Source organism: Tamandua tetradactyla, chromosome 21 (genome assembly GCF_023851605.1).
Source record: "Tamandua tetradactyla isolate mTamTet1 chromosome 21, mTamTet1.pri, whole genome shotgun sequence".
In the NCBI taxonomy this organism is placed as follows: Eukaryota; Metazoa; Chordata; class Mammalia; order Pilosa; family Myrmecophagidae; genus Tamandua; species Tamandua tetradactyla.
Genome location: NC_135347.1, coordinates 49187335 through 49206700, shown reverse-complemented (window position 1 = coordinate 49206700; position 19366 = coordinate 49187335). Strand labels below are relative to the sequence as shown.

At 36.2% G+C, this 19366-nt stretch overlaps 1 protein-coding gene across 5 annotated transcripts in view; it reads left to right on the top strand.

Annotated features, from left to right (window-relative positions):
- Nucleotides 1-19366, top strand: part of ATG10 (autophagy related 10) — a 437178-nt gene that overhangs the window by 318613 nt on the left and 99199 nt on the right. For all 5 annotated transcript variants that reach the window (XM_077139249.1, XM_077139251.1, XM_077139250.1 and 2 more), the window contains one exon: nucleotides 7956-8053. In XM_077139249.1, the coding sequence (XP_076995364.1) occupies nucleotides 7956-8053 (98 nt within the window). The remainder of the gene's footprint in view (nucleotides 1-7955; nucleotides 8054-19366) is intronic.

Sequence of the window (19366 nt, the reverse complement as noted above, 5' to 3'; positions counted from 1 at the left end):
CACTTTTTTCTGGTTGTTGTTTACATGAAATGTCTTTTCCCAACCTTTCACTTTCAACCTATTTTTGTCCTTGGTCTAAAGTGAGTCTCTTGTAGACAGCATATGAATGGATCCTATTTTTTAATCCATTCTGCCAATCCATGTCTGTTTATTGGACAGTTTAATCCACTAATATTTAATGTTATTACTATAAAGGTAGTACTTTCTTCTATTTTTTCTTAAGTATTTTATATGCCATATCTTATTTTTTTCTCTCCCTCTTTTTATGATTCCCAATAGACTTCATTTCTACACTCTTCTCCAAACCTCTCTCTCCTCACTTAACTCATCACATATCTTCAAGCAGTGTGTACTGGAAATGAGGGACAGTAGCTCGGCCAAACTCCAATTGTGGTTTTAACTAACAAATTGGGGCTGCTGAATATGAGATCTAGGCACAGAGAAACCCAGACCAAGAAGGAAAGGAATCCTGAGTCCTTTCCCAGAAAAGAAGAGGCAGGGCTGATGGAAAAAAAAAAATGAAATGAAATAAAAAAGAACAAAGTTGGAGGCTTTTGGAATTGACCAAGCTCAGAGTTCTGGAAGGGGGTTCTGCCCTAAGAAGGGAGGCACAGAGAGCTGGGTACCAATTCTGGTTCTTGACTGGTGAACCATAAGGGCTGGGAACTGGCTCTGAAAAGGAATCTCCTTTTCCATTCTAAGGAATCTATCAAAAGGAAATAATTTGAAAGAAGAAAAATTGCTATGACTTATTTTGAATCTCCTTTATGCCAGGCACCTTTGGAAGCTGGTAATAGTTTAAAAAACTAGCACCAGAGGAATACTTAAGTAAATTAAAGTATATCATCTTAATATAGTATCATACAGCCAACAAAATCATAATGATGGCTTTTTACCAAAGTGGGGAGTGTTTGCATTATAATACTGTGTGGGGAAAAAAATTACAACTTCCATCTATACCATTAATTTCTCAAATATTTATTAACCACTTACTATGTGCCAGTCCCTGGTTCAGGTGCTGTGAAATAGCCAGGAGCAAGATAATCAAGATCCCTTCCCTCATGGAACTGGAGATAGGTAGCAAATGATAAAATATAAACAAGCAAGTGAGAAAATTCCAGGAAGTGATACATGCTATGATAAAAGAAAAACAGCACAAAGGGGTAACTGGCTTGTGTAACTGTGTGGTGGGAAGGAGTAGCCATCCTGAGGGCTGATGCACAGGGAAGAAGAACAGGAGTCAGGCCAGTAAGCAGAGCCAGATAACCTAGAAGTTTAGATTTTATACTGTGGGAGGAGGCGAACGAGGGAGTGACATTCAGCCAAAGATTAGTGATTAGAGTTGTGTTTTAGACTGAGGGGGAACTAAGCACTGGGGAGGGAGGATTGATAGAGGCTGTCGTTGGAGGTTTGAGACTTGAACTCCAGTGCGATGGCAGTGGAGTAGAGAGCACAGATTACAGAGAAATTTAGAACGTATAAGGGACAATATTTTTCAGTATGGGATATAAGGCTAAGAAACAGAGAGGCATCTGGGATGACTCTTGGGTTTCTGGCTCAGCAACAATATGTAGGGAATAGAGAAGAAGCATAGTAAAACCTTAATGTGGGGAATTTGTGGTGTATTTTTTTCATAATTAAAAAGTGACTTTCCGAATAAAGAGTGCAAAAATAGACCACCAAATCTATGGTCAACTGATTTTTGACAAGGCTCCCAAATCCACTGAAATGGGGCAAAATAGTCTTTTCAATAAATGGGCATGGGAGAACTGGATATCAATTGCCAGAAGAATGAAAGAGGACGCTTATCTTGCATCCTATACAAAAATTAATTCAAAGTGGATCAAACATGAAAATATAAGAACTAGTACCATAAAGCTTCTAGAAGAAAATGTAGGGAAACATCTTCAAGACCTATTAATATGAAGTATCTTCCTAAACTTTACCCAAAGCACAAGCAACAAAAGAAAAAATAGATAAATGGAAACTCCTCAAAATCAAATGCTTCTGTACCTCAAAAGACTTTGTCAAAAAGGTGAAGAGGCAACCAATTTAATGGGAGAAAATATTTTGAAATCACAGCAGACGAAGGTTTGCTATCCTGTATACATAAAGAAATCATACAACTCAACAACAAAAGAACAAACAACCCAGTTATAAAATGGGCTAAAGATATGAATAGGCATTTTTCTGAAGAACAAATACAGATGGCTCAAAAGCTCATGAAGAGATGCTCCTTTTTATTAGCTCTAAAGGAAATACAGCTCAAGACTACAATGAGATACGACCTCACACCTTAAGAATGGCTGCTATTAAACAAACAGGAAACTACAAACACTGGAGAGATTGTGGAGAAATTAGGACCCTTATGTACTTCTGGTGGGAATGTGTAATGGTACAGCTGCCATGGAAGTTTGATATTTCCTTAGAAAATTAAATATCTAGTTGCCCTAGACCCAGCAATAGCACTACTTGGTATATACCCAGAAGAGATGAAAGCAGTGACATAAATAGACATTTTCACACTGATGTTCATCGCAGCTTTAATTGCCAAAAGATAGAAACAATCCAAATGCCCGTCAACAGACGAATGAATTAACAAAATGTGGTATATACATATGATGGGATATCATGCAACAGTGAGACGAAATGACGTCCTGAAGCAGTAAGATGAAATGACATCCTGAAGCTCATGACAAGATGAGCCTTGAAGATATAATGCTGAGTGAAATAAGCCAGACACAAAAGGGTAGATACTGTATGATTCCACTTTTACGACCATGGTAAAGGTAAAATCAGAGGCTTATAATACAGAATATAAGGGAGTTAGAGATATATGGAAGCTAAAGATGGGTGAACAGTTAGCTAATGAGGTTGAACTCAAATATGAGGGAATAGGTAGAAGTGAAGGCAGTTCACTAGTGGGTCTATAAGTAATATTACCGTATTGAAGGTGAACATGATTGAAAGGGGTAGTATAGACCTATGTGGTGTCCCACCAATTAACACTACAAATATAAATAAGTTCTTGCATGAATTACTTCAAAGCTATGATTTTGTGCAAAGAGTGTTTTAAGTTCAGGTACAGGGGGATAACTGCTATTGCATGCTATGGGCTGCGTTTATCAGGAAAACATCAGCAGTACCACAGCAACAGCAGGGGTAAATAATGGGGGAGGGACAAAAGTTAAGGGGAGATTTTGATTTCCTGTTTGGTGAGGGTGGGTTTATTGGTTATCTTTCTCTTTGGAACAATGAAATTATCTAAAATTAAGAGTGTTGATGGATTGTGGACTTTGGGCATTATATGTGATGCCTAATGAGTGCAGGTGGCTGAAGGATGCACTGACTGAGATGTAGATTGGTGAATGATGGTTTATATATATATGATCTAATATTGTGCTACTACAAAAAGAAGCAAAGTTGTGGGACATGCAACATGGTGAATGAACCTGTGGGACACTTGGTGAGGCAAAATAAGCCAGAAACAAAAGAGCAATTATTGTATGGTGTCCTTTAGAAAATGCTTATAAGAAAACAGGGGCCTAGATTATAAGCTCTTATAGCATCACATTTAGTCCCAAGTGGTAATTATTATTTCTGGATTTTGAGAAGCTGTTTTATATATGTATAACCTGGTATGTAGAGATGAGAATGAAGTTGATCAGGTCGGGATTGAGGCAATTAAAAACACAGGGGTTGAAGCAGATAAAAAGTATTGGCAAAGTCCCTTGAGGGATGGGAGAAAAAATGTGAAACTATTAAACGTTACCATCAGAGAATCCCCTGATACTTTGTCAAACTTTAGTAACACCCAAATCAATAGGCCAAGCCCTTGATCTTGAGACTTACTGTTGTGAAGCTTATGTAGGTAGTGGAGAAGCTTAGCCTACCTATACGTATGCCTAAGAGTTACTTCTGGAAGACCTCTTTTGTTGCTCAGATGTGGTCTCAGTTTCTCTAAGCCCAACTCTGCAAGTGAAAGCATTGCTCTCCCCTCTACATGGGGCATGATATCCAGGAGTGAAACTCTCCCTGGCGGCATGATAGATGACTCCCAGGGATGAGTCTGGCCCTGGCACCATGGGATCAACTATTCCATCCTGACAAAAAGGGGGAAAAGAAATACAACTAATAAAGTATCAGTGGCAGAGAGTTCAAATAGAGTCAATAAGCTACTCTGGAGGTTGCTTTTATGCAGGCTTCAGTTAGACATTGCTACCTATCATAACTTGCCAAACCCCAACAACCAAAACCATTCCAGCCAATCCTAAAGAACATCTAGGGCAACATATAAGATTCTTCAAAGGTTCCATGCACTAGAGTAACTTTCCAGAAACCTACAACCTCCGGATGAGTCCCTGGTCCAGATAAATCCTGTAACCTAGCCCAACCTCTCCAGAACATCAGATGGTTCCATGTCCCTACCAATATTAATGACAGCCCTTTCCAACATGAAAAACTTAGAATGGCCATAACCCAAATACCCCTAAAGAGAGAGATAGAAAGATCAAAGGTGATGGTGGAGTTGTACAGAGAAGATATGATTTAACAAGTGAATATGATTGCTGAATCATCAAATTGATATCCCTTTTAGTCTCCAGTATCTAAGAGCAGCTAGAAATAAAAACCTAAAATTGTGGAACTGTAACCCATGTCAAACTCTGAAATCTGTTCTACAACTAATTGTGGTTATGTGCTTTGAAATTTATTGCTTTTTGTGTGTATGTTATTTTTCACACCCACAAAAAAGTCGATTGTGATGATAAAAAAAAAAAGTATTTACTCCTTCTAGCCTCCAGTGTTCTAGAGCAGCTAGAAAGAAAAATCTGAGATGATGGTATGGTAGCCCATGACAAACTCTGGGATCTATTCTGTAACTACTTGTTGAAGAATGCTTTGAAAACTATTGCTTTTTTCTTTCTTTGCTTTGCGTAGATGTTATATTATACAATAAAAAAAGTTTTTTTAAAAAGTAGAAATAAGATTATTTTCTTTACTGTAATTTTTGGAATTAAGTTAAAATCAGGAGATATATAAAATGTGTTTCTATTAATAATTCTCTTTTATTAAATGACATAGAAAAGGCCTAAATGCTACTAATGTGGTATTGTCTTTTAAAAAACTAGAAAAAGGAAAAACATAGAAAGTGCTCATCATTTAAAATAAATGCATTATTGTACATATGAAAATGTGCATTCAGTTTTTATAAATTATTTTCAATTCCTTATGATTATCTGCTAGATAATTTTTTCCAGATCATTTTAAAATTTCTATATTCTAAGGTACTACATTTTTTTCTTTAAATTTGGTGTTGCCTGAAAACTTGTGGCACATATCCTCAATTTCAGCATCGTATAATAAAAATATTCCACAACTTTCGTCATGGGTCTCTCCACATTGTTGCTATGTTGCTGATTACTGCATTTTGTATGAATGTTTCTAGCAGAGTGTGCAACTTTCTGACAGTTGTAAGATTCAAACCATGACTCCATTCTTAGATTGTTAATGGAAATCTTTTGAGGAATAAAATTAAAGAATTACCGATTACTATTTATTAAGCCTAGCGTGCTTCTCTAGATCTACAAAGCCTTGATCTCTCTTAGAGGAAAACAGAGTAAGCAAGGATTCTTTCCTTTATCATTATTCAGTAAAGATTTATAAATCATTTGCAATGTGTGAGGCATCGAACTAAACAGAGGGATAGCAGTAGTAACTGGAATAGATGCAGCCCAGGCCCTCAGAGGCAGCATAGAATAGTAGAAAGAGCTCTGGATTGTGAGTTCTGAGACCTGGATTCCAGCTCCAGGTTAGTCATAAAATGACTATATAATGTTGGCAGGTATACATCTCCCAAGGCTTTGGTTGTCTTATAAAAATTGGTGGTTATGTCAGCGCTAACATTTTTATCATTCTCTGTCTTGATTTCTTCTAACTATGACAAGTTAAAGTTATTTTGAAAGCACGTCATCTCTTTATAACTTGATTATTTAGCTTACTATTTGACGTTAAAGTCCTTAAGATCCTCTTCCAACATCAATACATACACTCACACGTGTGTGTGCATGTTTCTATTTTGAAGATGTGTAGTGCTTACCTTAATGGCAAAGTTTGGCCCTACTCTATAAATGTCTTCAGAAAACAATATAACACAGATATTCAAGGCAGCTTGTTTTTAACTTGTAGCTAAACATGACATTCAAATGTTAATTGGATGAATAAATCTTGTTCATTTTACAGACATGAAAATGTCAATGGAATAAAACTATTTATCACAAGATAATGGTCTCTTGCCACCAGATAAATGCCAAGATGAAGATACTTATTGAAAATGTATCAAAATTTTCTGTTGCTATTTATTGAAAATAAAGGTTGAGGAAAAGTTCAGCTTTTCAGATCTACCTTGAGAAATGCCCTGCCTATGGATTGCTTATATCAAGCACAATGCACATAATATAGAACCATTGGGAAATTCTAAGAAATACAGTTCTAGGAATGAATCTTTGAGCTTTACATCAATGTGAGAATTACTAGAAGAGCAGAGTGGGGCCTGAAAGGAGATGCATACTATTTATCTAGCTTTTATTGTGTGCCTGACATGGCCTTCCATGCTTTCACTAATGTAAGCTTCATGAGAACACCATTTGGAAAGTATTATTTTCCTCATTTTGCAGGTGAAGCTTAAAGCAAAATAACTTGAGGTCTAACAGAGAGTAAGCACCAGTACCAGGATTCAAACTCAGCCTGGACTCCACATCTAGTGCTCTTTCTGCTTGCTATACTCCATATCTCTACTTAAACTTCTAGAAATCTGAATTCAGGGAGTTTAAAAAAAAATTTTTTATTTCCCCAAGTTTTGCTGTACTTGATGTTGAAATATTTCTCTGCATCTAATAACTTAGAATATTAACATGGTTTCTTTAAATTACATTTTTGATTTGCCATCATATGCCTTCTTTATCCTAAGGAAAGGAGCATACCCATTAGTCTTAAGGGCTTGATAGCTGTGAACAGGCCAAGTAGCACTAAATTCCATCAGTTTGATTACTTTCTTTCGAGCAGTAAGTGGTTTAAAAGTCTTTCTTCATGCTTTCTTTTTTCCACTCTTCTTCTCTTGTGTATATTTTAAGTGCCATGGCAGTCTTCATAAAACACATTATTTGGGTTAGTTCCTGAATACTGGTGGATAATGTGGCTGTTTAAGCAGATAAAAGAAATTATTGTACACTAAAGGGTTTACTAATCTCTTTGAGCTAACCCCTCTCACCTCCCTCTACCCCCAGCTGTCCCCCTTCTCTCCTGAGTGTTGTTAATGTCTCTCTCTTGTTGACTGTCATAGAACTGTAATTTTCCTCTGGCAGTTCTACTCTCTACCTAGTACTTTCATTATTGATATACTTGTCATAGTTTCCTTAGTAGTTGGTAAGCTCCTTACCAGGAGAAATTGTGTGTTCTTCTACTCTGCATTCCCTAGGATGCCTTTTGGAGAGTCTTGAACATTAAAAGTACGCAATAAATGAGAGAGTCAAAGAAACATCAGTGTGGTCTCTTCGATTTTAAGGACTAGAGGAAGTATTAAGACTCCAGAGTTATCCGTAGTGCACCCTTGTGAATAAGGGAATCTGTCTACCTGATCCTCTGCCTATCCTTTCATCATTCAGTTCTCCCTAAAACACATTTCGGTTTTATTTATTTTGTAAGATTCCTGGAGGCAGTGAGCAGGCACATAATTTACACATAATTTAACTGCTAGATGAATACAAAGGAGAAAAACCTGAATGTTTAAATTTCCCTCAGGAAGAAGGTAGTAATTCATACAGCACTCTCTGGATATATAAACAGCCTGTGCCAGTGGTAAAGATATTTTGAAAATCATAGTATTCTTTTTGATAGAAACTAAGCACTATTGTGTCACATGGGATTACTAACACCATTTTTAATATGTGTCTTCACAGATGGAAGACCTTTAACTCTGAAGGACATATGGGAAGGAGTCCATGAGTGCTATAGGACACGGCTTGTGCAAGGACCATGGGAGACTATTACCCAACAGGTTGGGGAATATTTCATTCTATTATGTGATTCTTTCCCTCTCCTTATCTTTTTTATAAAGTTCTCTCTCCCCTACCCATTTCCCTATTCCACAGCTCCACATGCTTACAGATTTCATTTCAAAGACCATTTCCTCAAAAATATCTTCCCAGATCCCAACTTGGTTCAGGCCCCTTGTTATAAGCTCTTATAGCACCCTATAATTTTCTTTCATATCACGTATCATAATTGTCAATGATATATTGGTGTGACTTTTGTATGAATGTCTGTATTTCCCACTAGCCTGTGAGCTCCCATGAAGGTAGACCATGTCTGTTTTACTCTTCATTGTATGCCTAACACAGTTCTTAGCAAAATAGTAGGTGCTGAAGAAAAATTTATTAAGTAAATAAGAATAGACACTAAGTTGGCATATGTATACTGAGAAACGGATGGTTTAGCTTATCATCTCTAATGCTTCAAGGTTTGGATAGTAGATCCATGTACAAAACAAAGTAATCTTTTATTAAAAATAGATTTGCAATAGTGATTTGCAAAAATAGAGAATAGATCTGCAAAGGTGGATGTAGAAAGTGGATTTTTAAAAGTAGGAAAAATAGATCTGTCAATCATAGAAGTCGTTACTGCTTTGCTAAAATCAGCAGTTAATTATTTTAGAAATTTAAAAATACTCATCAACTTGCAACCAATCATGTTCTCCTTAAAATTCATTTTTGCTTATATTAAAAATCCTATTTTCCCTACTCTTGGTTAAGTTTAGTCAAAGCTTTCTCTAAAAATGACTTTTATCAGCCATTAGAATTTTTATGGCCCCTTATATGTTTGATCATAATAATGATAGTTTATCTCCTAATCAAGTTAAGAATCCTTAGCAACACATAAGTAGTGCTTTGACAATGACTGCAAGTGACCATTCTCTAGGTTTTAATTGAGGACAAAACTAGATTTAAATACTTCACACTGCCCCTCAAATTGGTCCTCTCCTTTCCCTTCCCATTTTCACCCTCCTGAATCAAGCCCTATGACCTCACCAGGCACGATTAGTAATGCTTCCTATCTTTGGTCTTGTGCTCCTTTCCTCCTTGCCCCTTACTACTAGTCTTCTTATCCACTGCTTTACTTATATCTGACCCATGCTCAAATCTGCAGTAGCTCTCCAAGAGCCTATGGGATGTGGTCTAAATTCCTACCCTGTGCTTCAGTGGCTGCCACTTCCTGGCCCCACCCCACTCTTTTAAACTTGTCTCCTACTCCTCCCCTCCAGACAGCCTTAAGCCAAAGTGGATTACTCATTTCCTTGAGCCTAACTTGTACAATTCTTTCTCACTTTAATTCCTCCCCTCTTTGTTCTGTATATTTTCTCCCTGCTCTCTTATACTTTCCAATTTCTGATATCACTTCAGCCCACAATAATGACCTCCTGTGAAATTCAAGTTCTATAAACCAGACATGAAGAATAGACATGAAGAAGAATAATGTGATTATGAGCAAATCAGCCCTAAATATTTTTGGCAAGAGCATTTGATTTTATGCAAACTATTTTAGGTTAACCTTCCAGTATATCAAGGTGAGTCTGAAGAGTTTCAATTTCCAGTGTTTTGTCAATGACCACAAACTGTCCAGAAATGTATACTGTGGAGTCTGAATCCACAGGACCCAGAAAAGGTTTGGTTATGAAAGTCAAAAAGACTGCAAGGGGTAGGGGAAGAGAATATCCAAAGGTACATATGGATTTAACTTTCATACGTTTTTTCTTAGCTATATCTCAATTACTTTTTCCACTAATTCCTATCCTTTTCTTTTTTCTGTCATAGCAGCCCTGTTATTAAGGACTTCAGTGCAAGTCTGTAGCACAATTCCTGGTGCTGCCTGTCATTTTGGTTTTTAATTTCATGTCTTTGTTCTTCCTCATGACATATGAACAAGGTTTTGACTGTAACTTCATTTTTTTTTACTGTCCTAACATAATGTTGCCAATAGATTTCTTTCCCTTAGTGACTGAACCAGTCTGTAAAGTGATTATTTTTAGTGGAATTTACTTCAATTTATAGACACTTAAGTGTCATACAGATAGCCTATTGGTGGACCATCTTTTTCCTACCTATTGTAGTATGGTAGCACAGATCAAATCCTATCATAACAAGCATTACTATTTCTAACAACAAGGCTGGGGTTGACTGAATAGAAGTGATACTTGATATGCCCAAACTATAACACAACTAACATTCTGATGGTCCTTTAGAATTTGTCTTATTAGGATTTGATCTGTGGCCAGGTGTCCCACTTTTTTATAGCAAACTTTATGTAAGCCTTAGAATTGTCTCATCATAACACATGTCCAGGCATTAAAGCACAAGCAAGCAAAACTCATTTGTGGCCATTATACTGCTTGGCAGTTTAAAGTCACATGAATATTTTCTTTGGAGGTCTTGGCTTTTAATCCCAGATCGGAATAACAAGTAGATATGCATATGCTCTTCTTTGCTTTAGATCTTTAAGAGAGTGGGACTTCAGTTTTGTGAAGCCCCATGTGGAGAAAACCAAGATGTCCTCAGTGAAGTGGAGTGTGTGAGGGATGTGATCTGGCACTAGGAGAGCCTGAGCTGCTAGAGTATAAGTGGCACCTAATAGTAGACACAGTTCTGCAGAATTATGCAAAAGAACCATTTACTTGCAAACGGAACATGATAATAATATCCTGTCCTCCAGAGTGGCTTAAAAACAAAAGCAGTCTTTGCAAAATATAAAATGCACTGCTCTTCATTTTCAGGACTGATTGTCCCCATATAGTGTGCTGCTCTTCATCTTTAGTAATCACACTTCTGTTCTCTGAAAATTTATCTTGATGATGAGGACCTGTTCATGTCAGACATGAACCTTCTCTTTTGAAGAGAAGCCACTCTTAAATCTCATACATTTGATTATGGTGATCACTTACCTGCTTTTGTCCAACGTAACGGACTACCTATTACTTCAACTCTGTAGAGTAGAGGACTTCCTAAAGAGAGTTAAACAGATGCTTGGGTTGTATCTACCTAAATTGGTCTCTAGTGAATATTACAATAATGGTCACTGGAAGGTGTGAGCACTCTATTTTAGACAAAGAACTCCAGTGATCTTGGCATGGGCTAAAGACAGAAGGTTAAAAATGCATACTTGCAATTTTACATGAAATGTGTGTGTTTATGTGTAAGGATGTGTAGTGGTCTAATAAGAAATTTTTCCTACCTTCTTTTTTTAAAACTTTGCATTGTTGGCAATTTTAAACATATGCAAAAGTAGAGATACTAGTATAAGGCACTTATTCCATGGCCAATCTTATTTTTTCTGTATCTTAACCAATCTGGGATTTTAATAAAGCAAATTCTAGATGTATGATTTTATCCATAAATACTGAAGCATGCATCTTGAAAAGGTAAGGGCACTTCATGAATATTTAGAAGAGCTGTATTCATAACAATCCAAACTGGAAATATTCCAGACGTCCTTCAACAGGTGAATGGTTAAAGAGACTGTGGTACATCCACACCATGGAATTCTATTCAGCAAATAATAGGAAGGGCTATCCGTACATGCAAAAACCTGACTGAACCTTCAGAGAATTATCCTAAATTAAAAAGAAAAAAGCCAATTCCAAAAGGATACATGGTATATGATTCCATTTATATACCATTCTTGAAATGATAAAATTATATAAATGAAGAACAGATTAGTGGTTACCAGGAGTTAAGGAGCAGTCAGGTATGGGTGGAAGGGAAGTGGGTACATACAAAAGGCAACATGAGGGATCCCTGTACTGATGGCAGTGTCCTATATTGTCACCACATTGATGTCAATGTTTTGGTTTTGATATTGTACTATAGTTTTGCAAAATATTACTTCCTGGGAGAATTGGGTAAAAAGTATGAAGGATATATTTGTATTATTTCTTACTACTGCACTTGAATCTGCAATTATGTAAAATAAGCAAATTATTATCTAATTTATTATTTATCTAGATTTAGATTTATTATTATTTAGATAGTAAATTGTCTAAAATTTGAAAAGGTAAAAACTGTTTAAAATGTGAAGACAATTCAATTTGTACAACTAAAATTTTTAATAATTCCTTAATATCATTAATGTTTAAATTTCCCCAGTTGTTTCATATTTTTTTATACAGTTTGTTTGCCTCGGAATCCAAATAAGGTTTACACATTAAAATGGTTAACATCTCTTAACACTTTAAAAATTTAAAGTTTCTCCTTCCTCTTGCTCTTTCTTTTTTTCCTTGTAAATTTTTGTTAAAGGAACAAGATTGTTTGTCTTGCAGTGTTTCATAGTCTGGATCTTTTAGTAAGTGTACCACAGTGTTGTTAATATGTTCCCCTCTATATTTCCTATAAGCTAGCAGCTGTATCTTGAGGCTTGATCAGATTCAGAATTGATTTTTTTTGGCGAGAATACTTCATAGGTGGTTTAGGTACCATGGAAATCACATAGCTCTCTCCTTGAGATGTGAGCAGCCATTGATGATTATGGCCTCACTAGGGATTGCAAAATGATGTTCTAATTCTGTCATTCACTGTTTATTAGCTGGCCTACTTCCATAATGACAAAGTTTCCCTCGTCAGCTTAGTTACTGGAGGTATGCTTCGTATGGAGCATCAGGATAAATGCTTACTTCTTTCCCTTTATGTTCTAACTTTCAAAAAAATGTTTATTCTTTACCATTGTCCAAAGATAACCAAAAACTTTAAAAAATATATCTTAACCCGTAGATATAAATGTTTTATGCATGTCACACCATTGTTGTGAGAGCCATATCGATGCTTAAATTATCCCATCTTTGGCCAGTGAAAGCCCCTTCAAGTTGGCTCCTGAGTCATTTTGATATAGCCAAGTAGCTTTGATGGCTTCCTAGCTTTGGTATAAGTATTGGCACTTTCACGTTGTGCAATTCCTGTCTAGACTTGGAGTCAGCCATTTCTCCAAGGCGGCATAATTCCTTTCAGCTGGGTGCTGGAGCCAGTGTGGTTGGACTCGGAGCACCACCACTCCTCTCTGGATGACCTTGGGAAAATGACTAAGACTCTTGGTGCTTTAGTTTCACCTTCCCATTAGAGATAAAATGCAGCATCTTCATAGAGTTGGTGGGAAGATTAACTGGATTAATGTATGCAAAATACTTTGAACACCACTCAGCATGTTATCAGTGGTAAATATATTAAGTAATTATCATAATCATTATTATGTCCTGGTAAACCCAGTTATGTCATTAATTTTTTCAGTCATTTGATGGTTAAACTAGATTCAGGATTTGACCCCTGTGTTAGGATTCTGTAGAGAAACAGAACAACAGGAGAGATCTGTAAATGCGAGATTTATAAAGGTGTCTCAGGCAACCATGGTAATGGAAGAGTCCACAGTCTGTAGGGCAGGCTGTGAAGCTGGAGGCTTTGATGAAGGGTCTGGACGAACGCCCCAGGAGAGGCTTGCTGGCTGAAGAAGCAGGGAAAGAATCTTTCTTCTTCCTTAAAGCCTTCAACTGATTGGATTATCTCTATATGTCTAAAGCATGCAAAAATATGATAATTTCAGTTTTCGCTTTCTTACTGTAATAAATTTATCAGAGTTAAAAAAAAATCAAAACAACAAAAAGCAAAACTCCTTAGGTTCCTTTTGGTAAATAGATTGCTTTTGGCTCTCAAAGCAGAAAGTCTCTGGTTAACAATTCTTATATAATGAAGCTTGATATGTTGCTTGGTGATTGGACAAGTTGGCTGTACTGTACACCACTCCTTTCTGCTACCATAACAGGGCTGCAGAAAACTCAAATGGCATCTGCAGCCCTCTCATGGCCAGAAAAGTTTTGCTGCCATTTTGACTTTACTGTTGCCTAGACATGATGATGAGGAAAGGAACTTTTCTCTGAGGTTTGCCAGCTCCTGAAACCCATGAAGCTAAAGTCAGGTCCCCTTTATTTGTAAATTCCCAAAGCACAAGGAGTTCTGTTGTGTTGTGTCATCTTATGTGCACATGTGCATGCGTGTACACACATATGCATAAATCTTTCTTGGAGAATGGCCTTTTTAAAATTGCCTTCTCTCCAAGTCCTTACTTTACTTCCCAGCTCAGCATGGAGAGGGGGCTATGTACAAAACTCATCATCTCCTTTCAAATATATGCTTTCTAACACCTGAACTGTGCACCTTACATTTGGGAACTAAAGTTTTTTGATTCCACATGTCTGACTGGGGAAGGCTGTCATTATGTATAAATGAATGGGGTTCAATGGATAGTGGCAAGAAAATCATTGATTATTATTTCTCACATAAGCCCCCCACACAAGCACTGTGAAGGAACTGAGTTAAATATTTGTAGGGAGCGGAATGGGAGGAGCCTGTACAATGTACATTTTGCATATCCCAAATACCACTGGTTTCATTTTGAAAATTTTGGCATGTCTAAAACATGCAAAAATATGATAATTAACTTCAGTGAGTTTTTACTTTCTTACCATAGTAAATTTATCAGAGTTAAAAAAAATCAAAACAACAAAAAGCCAAACTCCTTAGGTTCTTTTTGGTAAATAGATTGCTTTTGGCTCTCAAACAAAGCAGGAAGTCTCTGGTTAACAATTCTTCTATAATGAAGCTTGATATGTTGCCTGGTGATTTATAATGATAGCTGATAAACTAAGATGATTTAATTGTGCTTCCTCTAGTAATAATCTTAAGTGCTCGAGTGAAGTTCCAGTGATTGGCTTTCTTCTGAACTTAGTCTCCCTGGAGTCTTTAGGCATCTCTTTTACACAACATCCGATAACTGACTTTTAACTGTTCCTGCTTTGAATCATACAAATCAATTAAAACACACAGCTGTTGAACAAAACTTCCCAGTGTTGGTATAGGTCTCGGTGGGTATTTCCTGATGTCTCATAATGACATCAATTTAATGCACCTGGTAGGATCGTGTGACCTGGAAGTGGCTTAATTCTTAAATGACAATAAAATTAAGAAGGCTTTATGGATTGCTGCTGCTTCTTCAGCAATCACTGCCAGCTCCATTGCTGACTTCTTTCATGGTGGAGATAAAATTAAATTTAAATGGGACCACAGACAACATGTAATTGTTTTCTCTGCAATTTGCTCCTGATTTGTTGAATCGGTTTCTAGGTATTAGGTTGGGTCATTAATAAGTCACTTTAGTGGGTAGATTTTTGGTGCCATAATAAACCTAGTATCCAATTTGAAGGCTTCTTGTAGAAAACTTCCAATGTTTGAACAGTACTCAGTGATTCTACCACACTTTCTTGACTTAGGGGTCTTAAGGGTGAGCTATGCTTTAAATGTTGCATCCTCACTTTCTTTGGTATCTCAGGGTAATAATGACAGTACTTCTCTCTGCATTAGTAATTGTTTTGGGTCATCAGTGTGTACATGCATTGTGGTTTTTAATATTTATTGAACACTGATGCTGTGGGTACCATATATAGTCAGAGTACTTCACTTCCCATATTCATTTTTGTTATTGATTCATTGTGATTCATACTCCATTATACTTTTTTTTTTATTTGGGGAGAACACAAAATTTTAATGAATTTTGTTTGTTCCTTAGACTTTCCTTATATTAAATAGTATATAAAACTTCTTTCTCATTATCTTTGAGTAGTTTATTTTTCTCCCAAAATTTTTGCCCCCTCTCCAGAGTGTTTTTGCAATGTCCTAACTGCATATTAAATGTTTTATAGGTATTAATGTAATATTATTTTCTCATCCAACTTTTACTTTCTAAACTTTTCTGACCACTAACCATTAATTGAGTGTTCAGATTAATCTAAATAAAAGGGAGGATGATTTATTATTCAAGACTCCTGTCTTATTAAATTAACTTCTAGGATGTTTTGTTTTGTTCCATTTTAATGAGATTTTGAGATATATAGTTAAACAAGGAATGTGCTTCTTATTTAATAAGCAGGTTATACTGTTATTTTTGGGTTTTACCTTTTTTAAATTGAAGTTGTTTTCACCAGATAATAAAAGCAAGAGGCAGGTTTATATTCTTTGTAATATTTATATCTGGTTGATCAGAATATTGCTTAGCTTTTAACCCTTAAAGTTCTACTTTGAACTCAGCACATATGTTGAATTTATATACACCCTTTAAAAAATTTCCCAGCATTTCACTGACCCCTGGTATTGCTATTCATAAAAAAGGAGCAGCTTATAAATACAAAAATAAAATATCATTTAAAATATTTAATAATTAATTTTAATATTATTAATTTTAGCACATTTCATTTTGATAATTACCCACCATCAATTTTTAATTTTTAATAAATATGTTCCAAAATTTCAATTTAGGAATATTTATATTTTCATTTCCAGTTTTTGAGAAAGAGGTTATGTTGAGCCCACTGGTGAAGCAGTGGCTAGTCATAGGTGGAGAAGCCCTGGGGGTAAAAAGGCTGAAGAATTTAAAGGCAGCACAGACTCAAAGAGGAAATAAGGGGTATACTCTACTGATAGGCTCATTGGATACTTTTTGAGTCCTCCATAAGATTCTATTTGTTTTATTTTATATTTTGATGATTGCTGCACATATATATTCTACAGTGAAATTATTTTAGCTTTATAATTCCACTTCCTGTCCCCTTTAGCTGTTTCTCTTTTCACCTTTTTCCCTTGTTCTTTTCCATATCATCTGCTAAATTGCCCATATTATAGTCATAGTCCATAGTTTATAATTAAAATTGCAGCCAAAAGAGATAATAATAATAAAATATATAAAGTATTTGTGTATGTCATGACAGTTTTATTGTATGGCGACTTTTTTTTTCAGTATATTTATTCATTTCTACTTCCCTCTGAATTTAAAAATATTTTAAGTGGTGCTTTATTTATATATATGTATAAATACATGCACTCTAATATAGTAATAGTACATAAGTATACTATACCCATCAGAATAAATGAGTAAGAACTAGGTAATAGAGGGAAGAGGACAGTTGTATCAGAAAACCTACGCAAAGGATGATTTCTGTTGATTTCTGATCTAGGACAAAAAGTAAAAAGACCAACTACATTGTTGTATTCTGTTATGGAAAGAAGTGGACAAGTTTATTGAAAGAGACAAAATTTTTCTTTTGTTAAACTCGAGGACAGTCATTTTGCAAGTGTTTTTAAAAATGTCTTCCTTGTAGATATCACTAAACTAACTCTAGGAGAGGGGAAGGGAGCAATGTACAGTTGTAGCTCTGTGAGCAAATTACAGAGGATACTGATGGGTTACTGAAATGTGTTTTCTCTTGCAGTTGATTGACATATTTTAGACACAAGCAGACATGTTGTTGGAATTAAAGTTTCTGATTTTATTCTTTTTTAAAAAATATTTTTGTTGTGAAATCATCACACTTACACAGTCCAATTATAGTTATACAATCAGTGGCTCCCAATATCATCACATAGTTGTGTATTCAGCACCATAATCATTTTTAGAACATTTGCATCACTCCAGAAAAAGCAATAAAAAGAAAAAAGAAACAGCCCATATATCCCATACCCCTTTTTTTTATTTCTGCCAAGACTGAGAATTGTTTCTGTTGCCCACAGGTGATCTGCAGGAGTATGTGCCACTAGGGCCTAGGCTTTCCTTTGTAAACTTCTTGGGATTTGTGCAAATAATTGAACTCCATGGAAGCCCTCAAATCCTGCCCCTTAAGCATGGCAGTTATGATCCTGGATTGCAAGGTTTCTGGGAGCTGGAATTATTGGTTATCTACTTACCATATGTATTAGTCAGGGTTATTAGGGAAACAGAACCAGTAGGAGATCTGTCTGGATATGAGATTTATAAAAGTGTCTCACGCAACTGTGGGGATGCCATTGTCTAAAATCTGCCACAGTCTTAACCTTATGTTTAAAATGAACATATAAAGATATTATATTAAAGTAGGTATTATCCTTTTTAGGGTTGTAAACACCTTTGAGAATCTGAGAATCTCTGGAATCTTTTCCCAGACACACATAATTTTGCAACTCTAGTCCGGAGTCCCCTGGACCTCTGCACAACATCAAAAATCCACGGAATTTGTCATGTCTATAATGGAGTAGAACTCAACATCCATTTCAACCTCTTCTTGTGCGGTATAGGAAAGCCTGTACTGTAGATACTGGAAAGCTAAAACATTTCTCAGGCTCCCTCGCAGATAGCACTCCAACTTGGATTTTGATTTTGATGCATTGGTGGAGGATTAGGAGGGCAGAAATGTGTGAAGGCTACACTTTGCTGGAAGCATTGCTGGTCATGGGCGTCGTCTGAGACATCAGCAGAGTCTCCAGTAGCCAATCAGTCACTTTGTGTGTTGAGAGGCAGACCATGGGGCAAACATTTTGGTGTTGAGAATTGCAGCAGGTTTTGTGTAGCTCTGGAGGTGGCTGCAGTAGAGGTAGCTTTCGGATCATGGCAGTGGGGTTGTGATTCTAGCATGATAGATTCCTTGTCCTAGAAGAAGCAGTGGGCCCCATGGTGTCCAGTTCTGTAGTATTGCTTTGCAAATTGTTCTTGGAGAGCTATTTAGAATTTGTTTCTTCAGCCTTACCTATGGAGGTTTCATTTAGCCAGGGTAGAGTTTGTTTTTTTGGAACTGAATCTTGATCCAAAGATAGTTTCTTCAACAGGTTGGTAGTTTGGCTCTGAAATCACAAACACTTAGGTTCTTATTTAGATTCTTCCACTTGCTGTCAGAGTGACTGAGAACAAGTTATTTGACCTTCCACCTTCCCCATCTGCAACATAGGAAAGTATTCCATAATGAGGAAATTATAAGGACTATTTCACTGGGTTGTTGTGAGAATAATATGAGTCAATACATGTTATATGCTTAGCATAGTGCCTGATACATAGTTGATAATATGAATAGTAGCTATTATTATTAGTATTAATCTATAAATGTTGAGAAAAGTAAGAGCAGTAGGCGTAATTTCTATTCTGTATAAAATTGAACATTGCAGTAGACAGAAGAGTTGTTGCGCTTCAAGTCTGGTTTCTTGCAGCAATATTTTCACAGACCCAGTCTGACAGGTTATTGAGGAGGAAGCTAACATAGAGTATGTAGGGATCACATTTACTTATTCAGTTAGATAAATAGTTTTGTAATTCTCATTCAAAAGAGGATTCAAAAAAATTCTGGTAGCAAAATTCCTTATTTAGGAAAGAAGTTCATCTTTAGATGGCTAATTGGATTTGCTGGTTACCAGATGAAATTGGCAAATCTTGGGAGGAATATCCCAAGGCTGCAAAGGCAGTGGGAGGAATCCACCTAGGCTTGGGT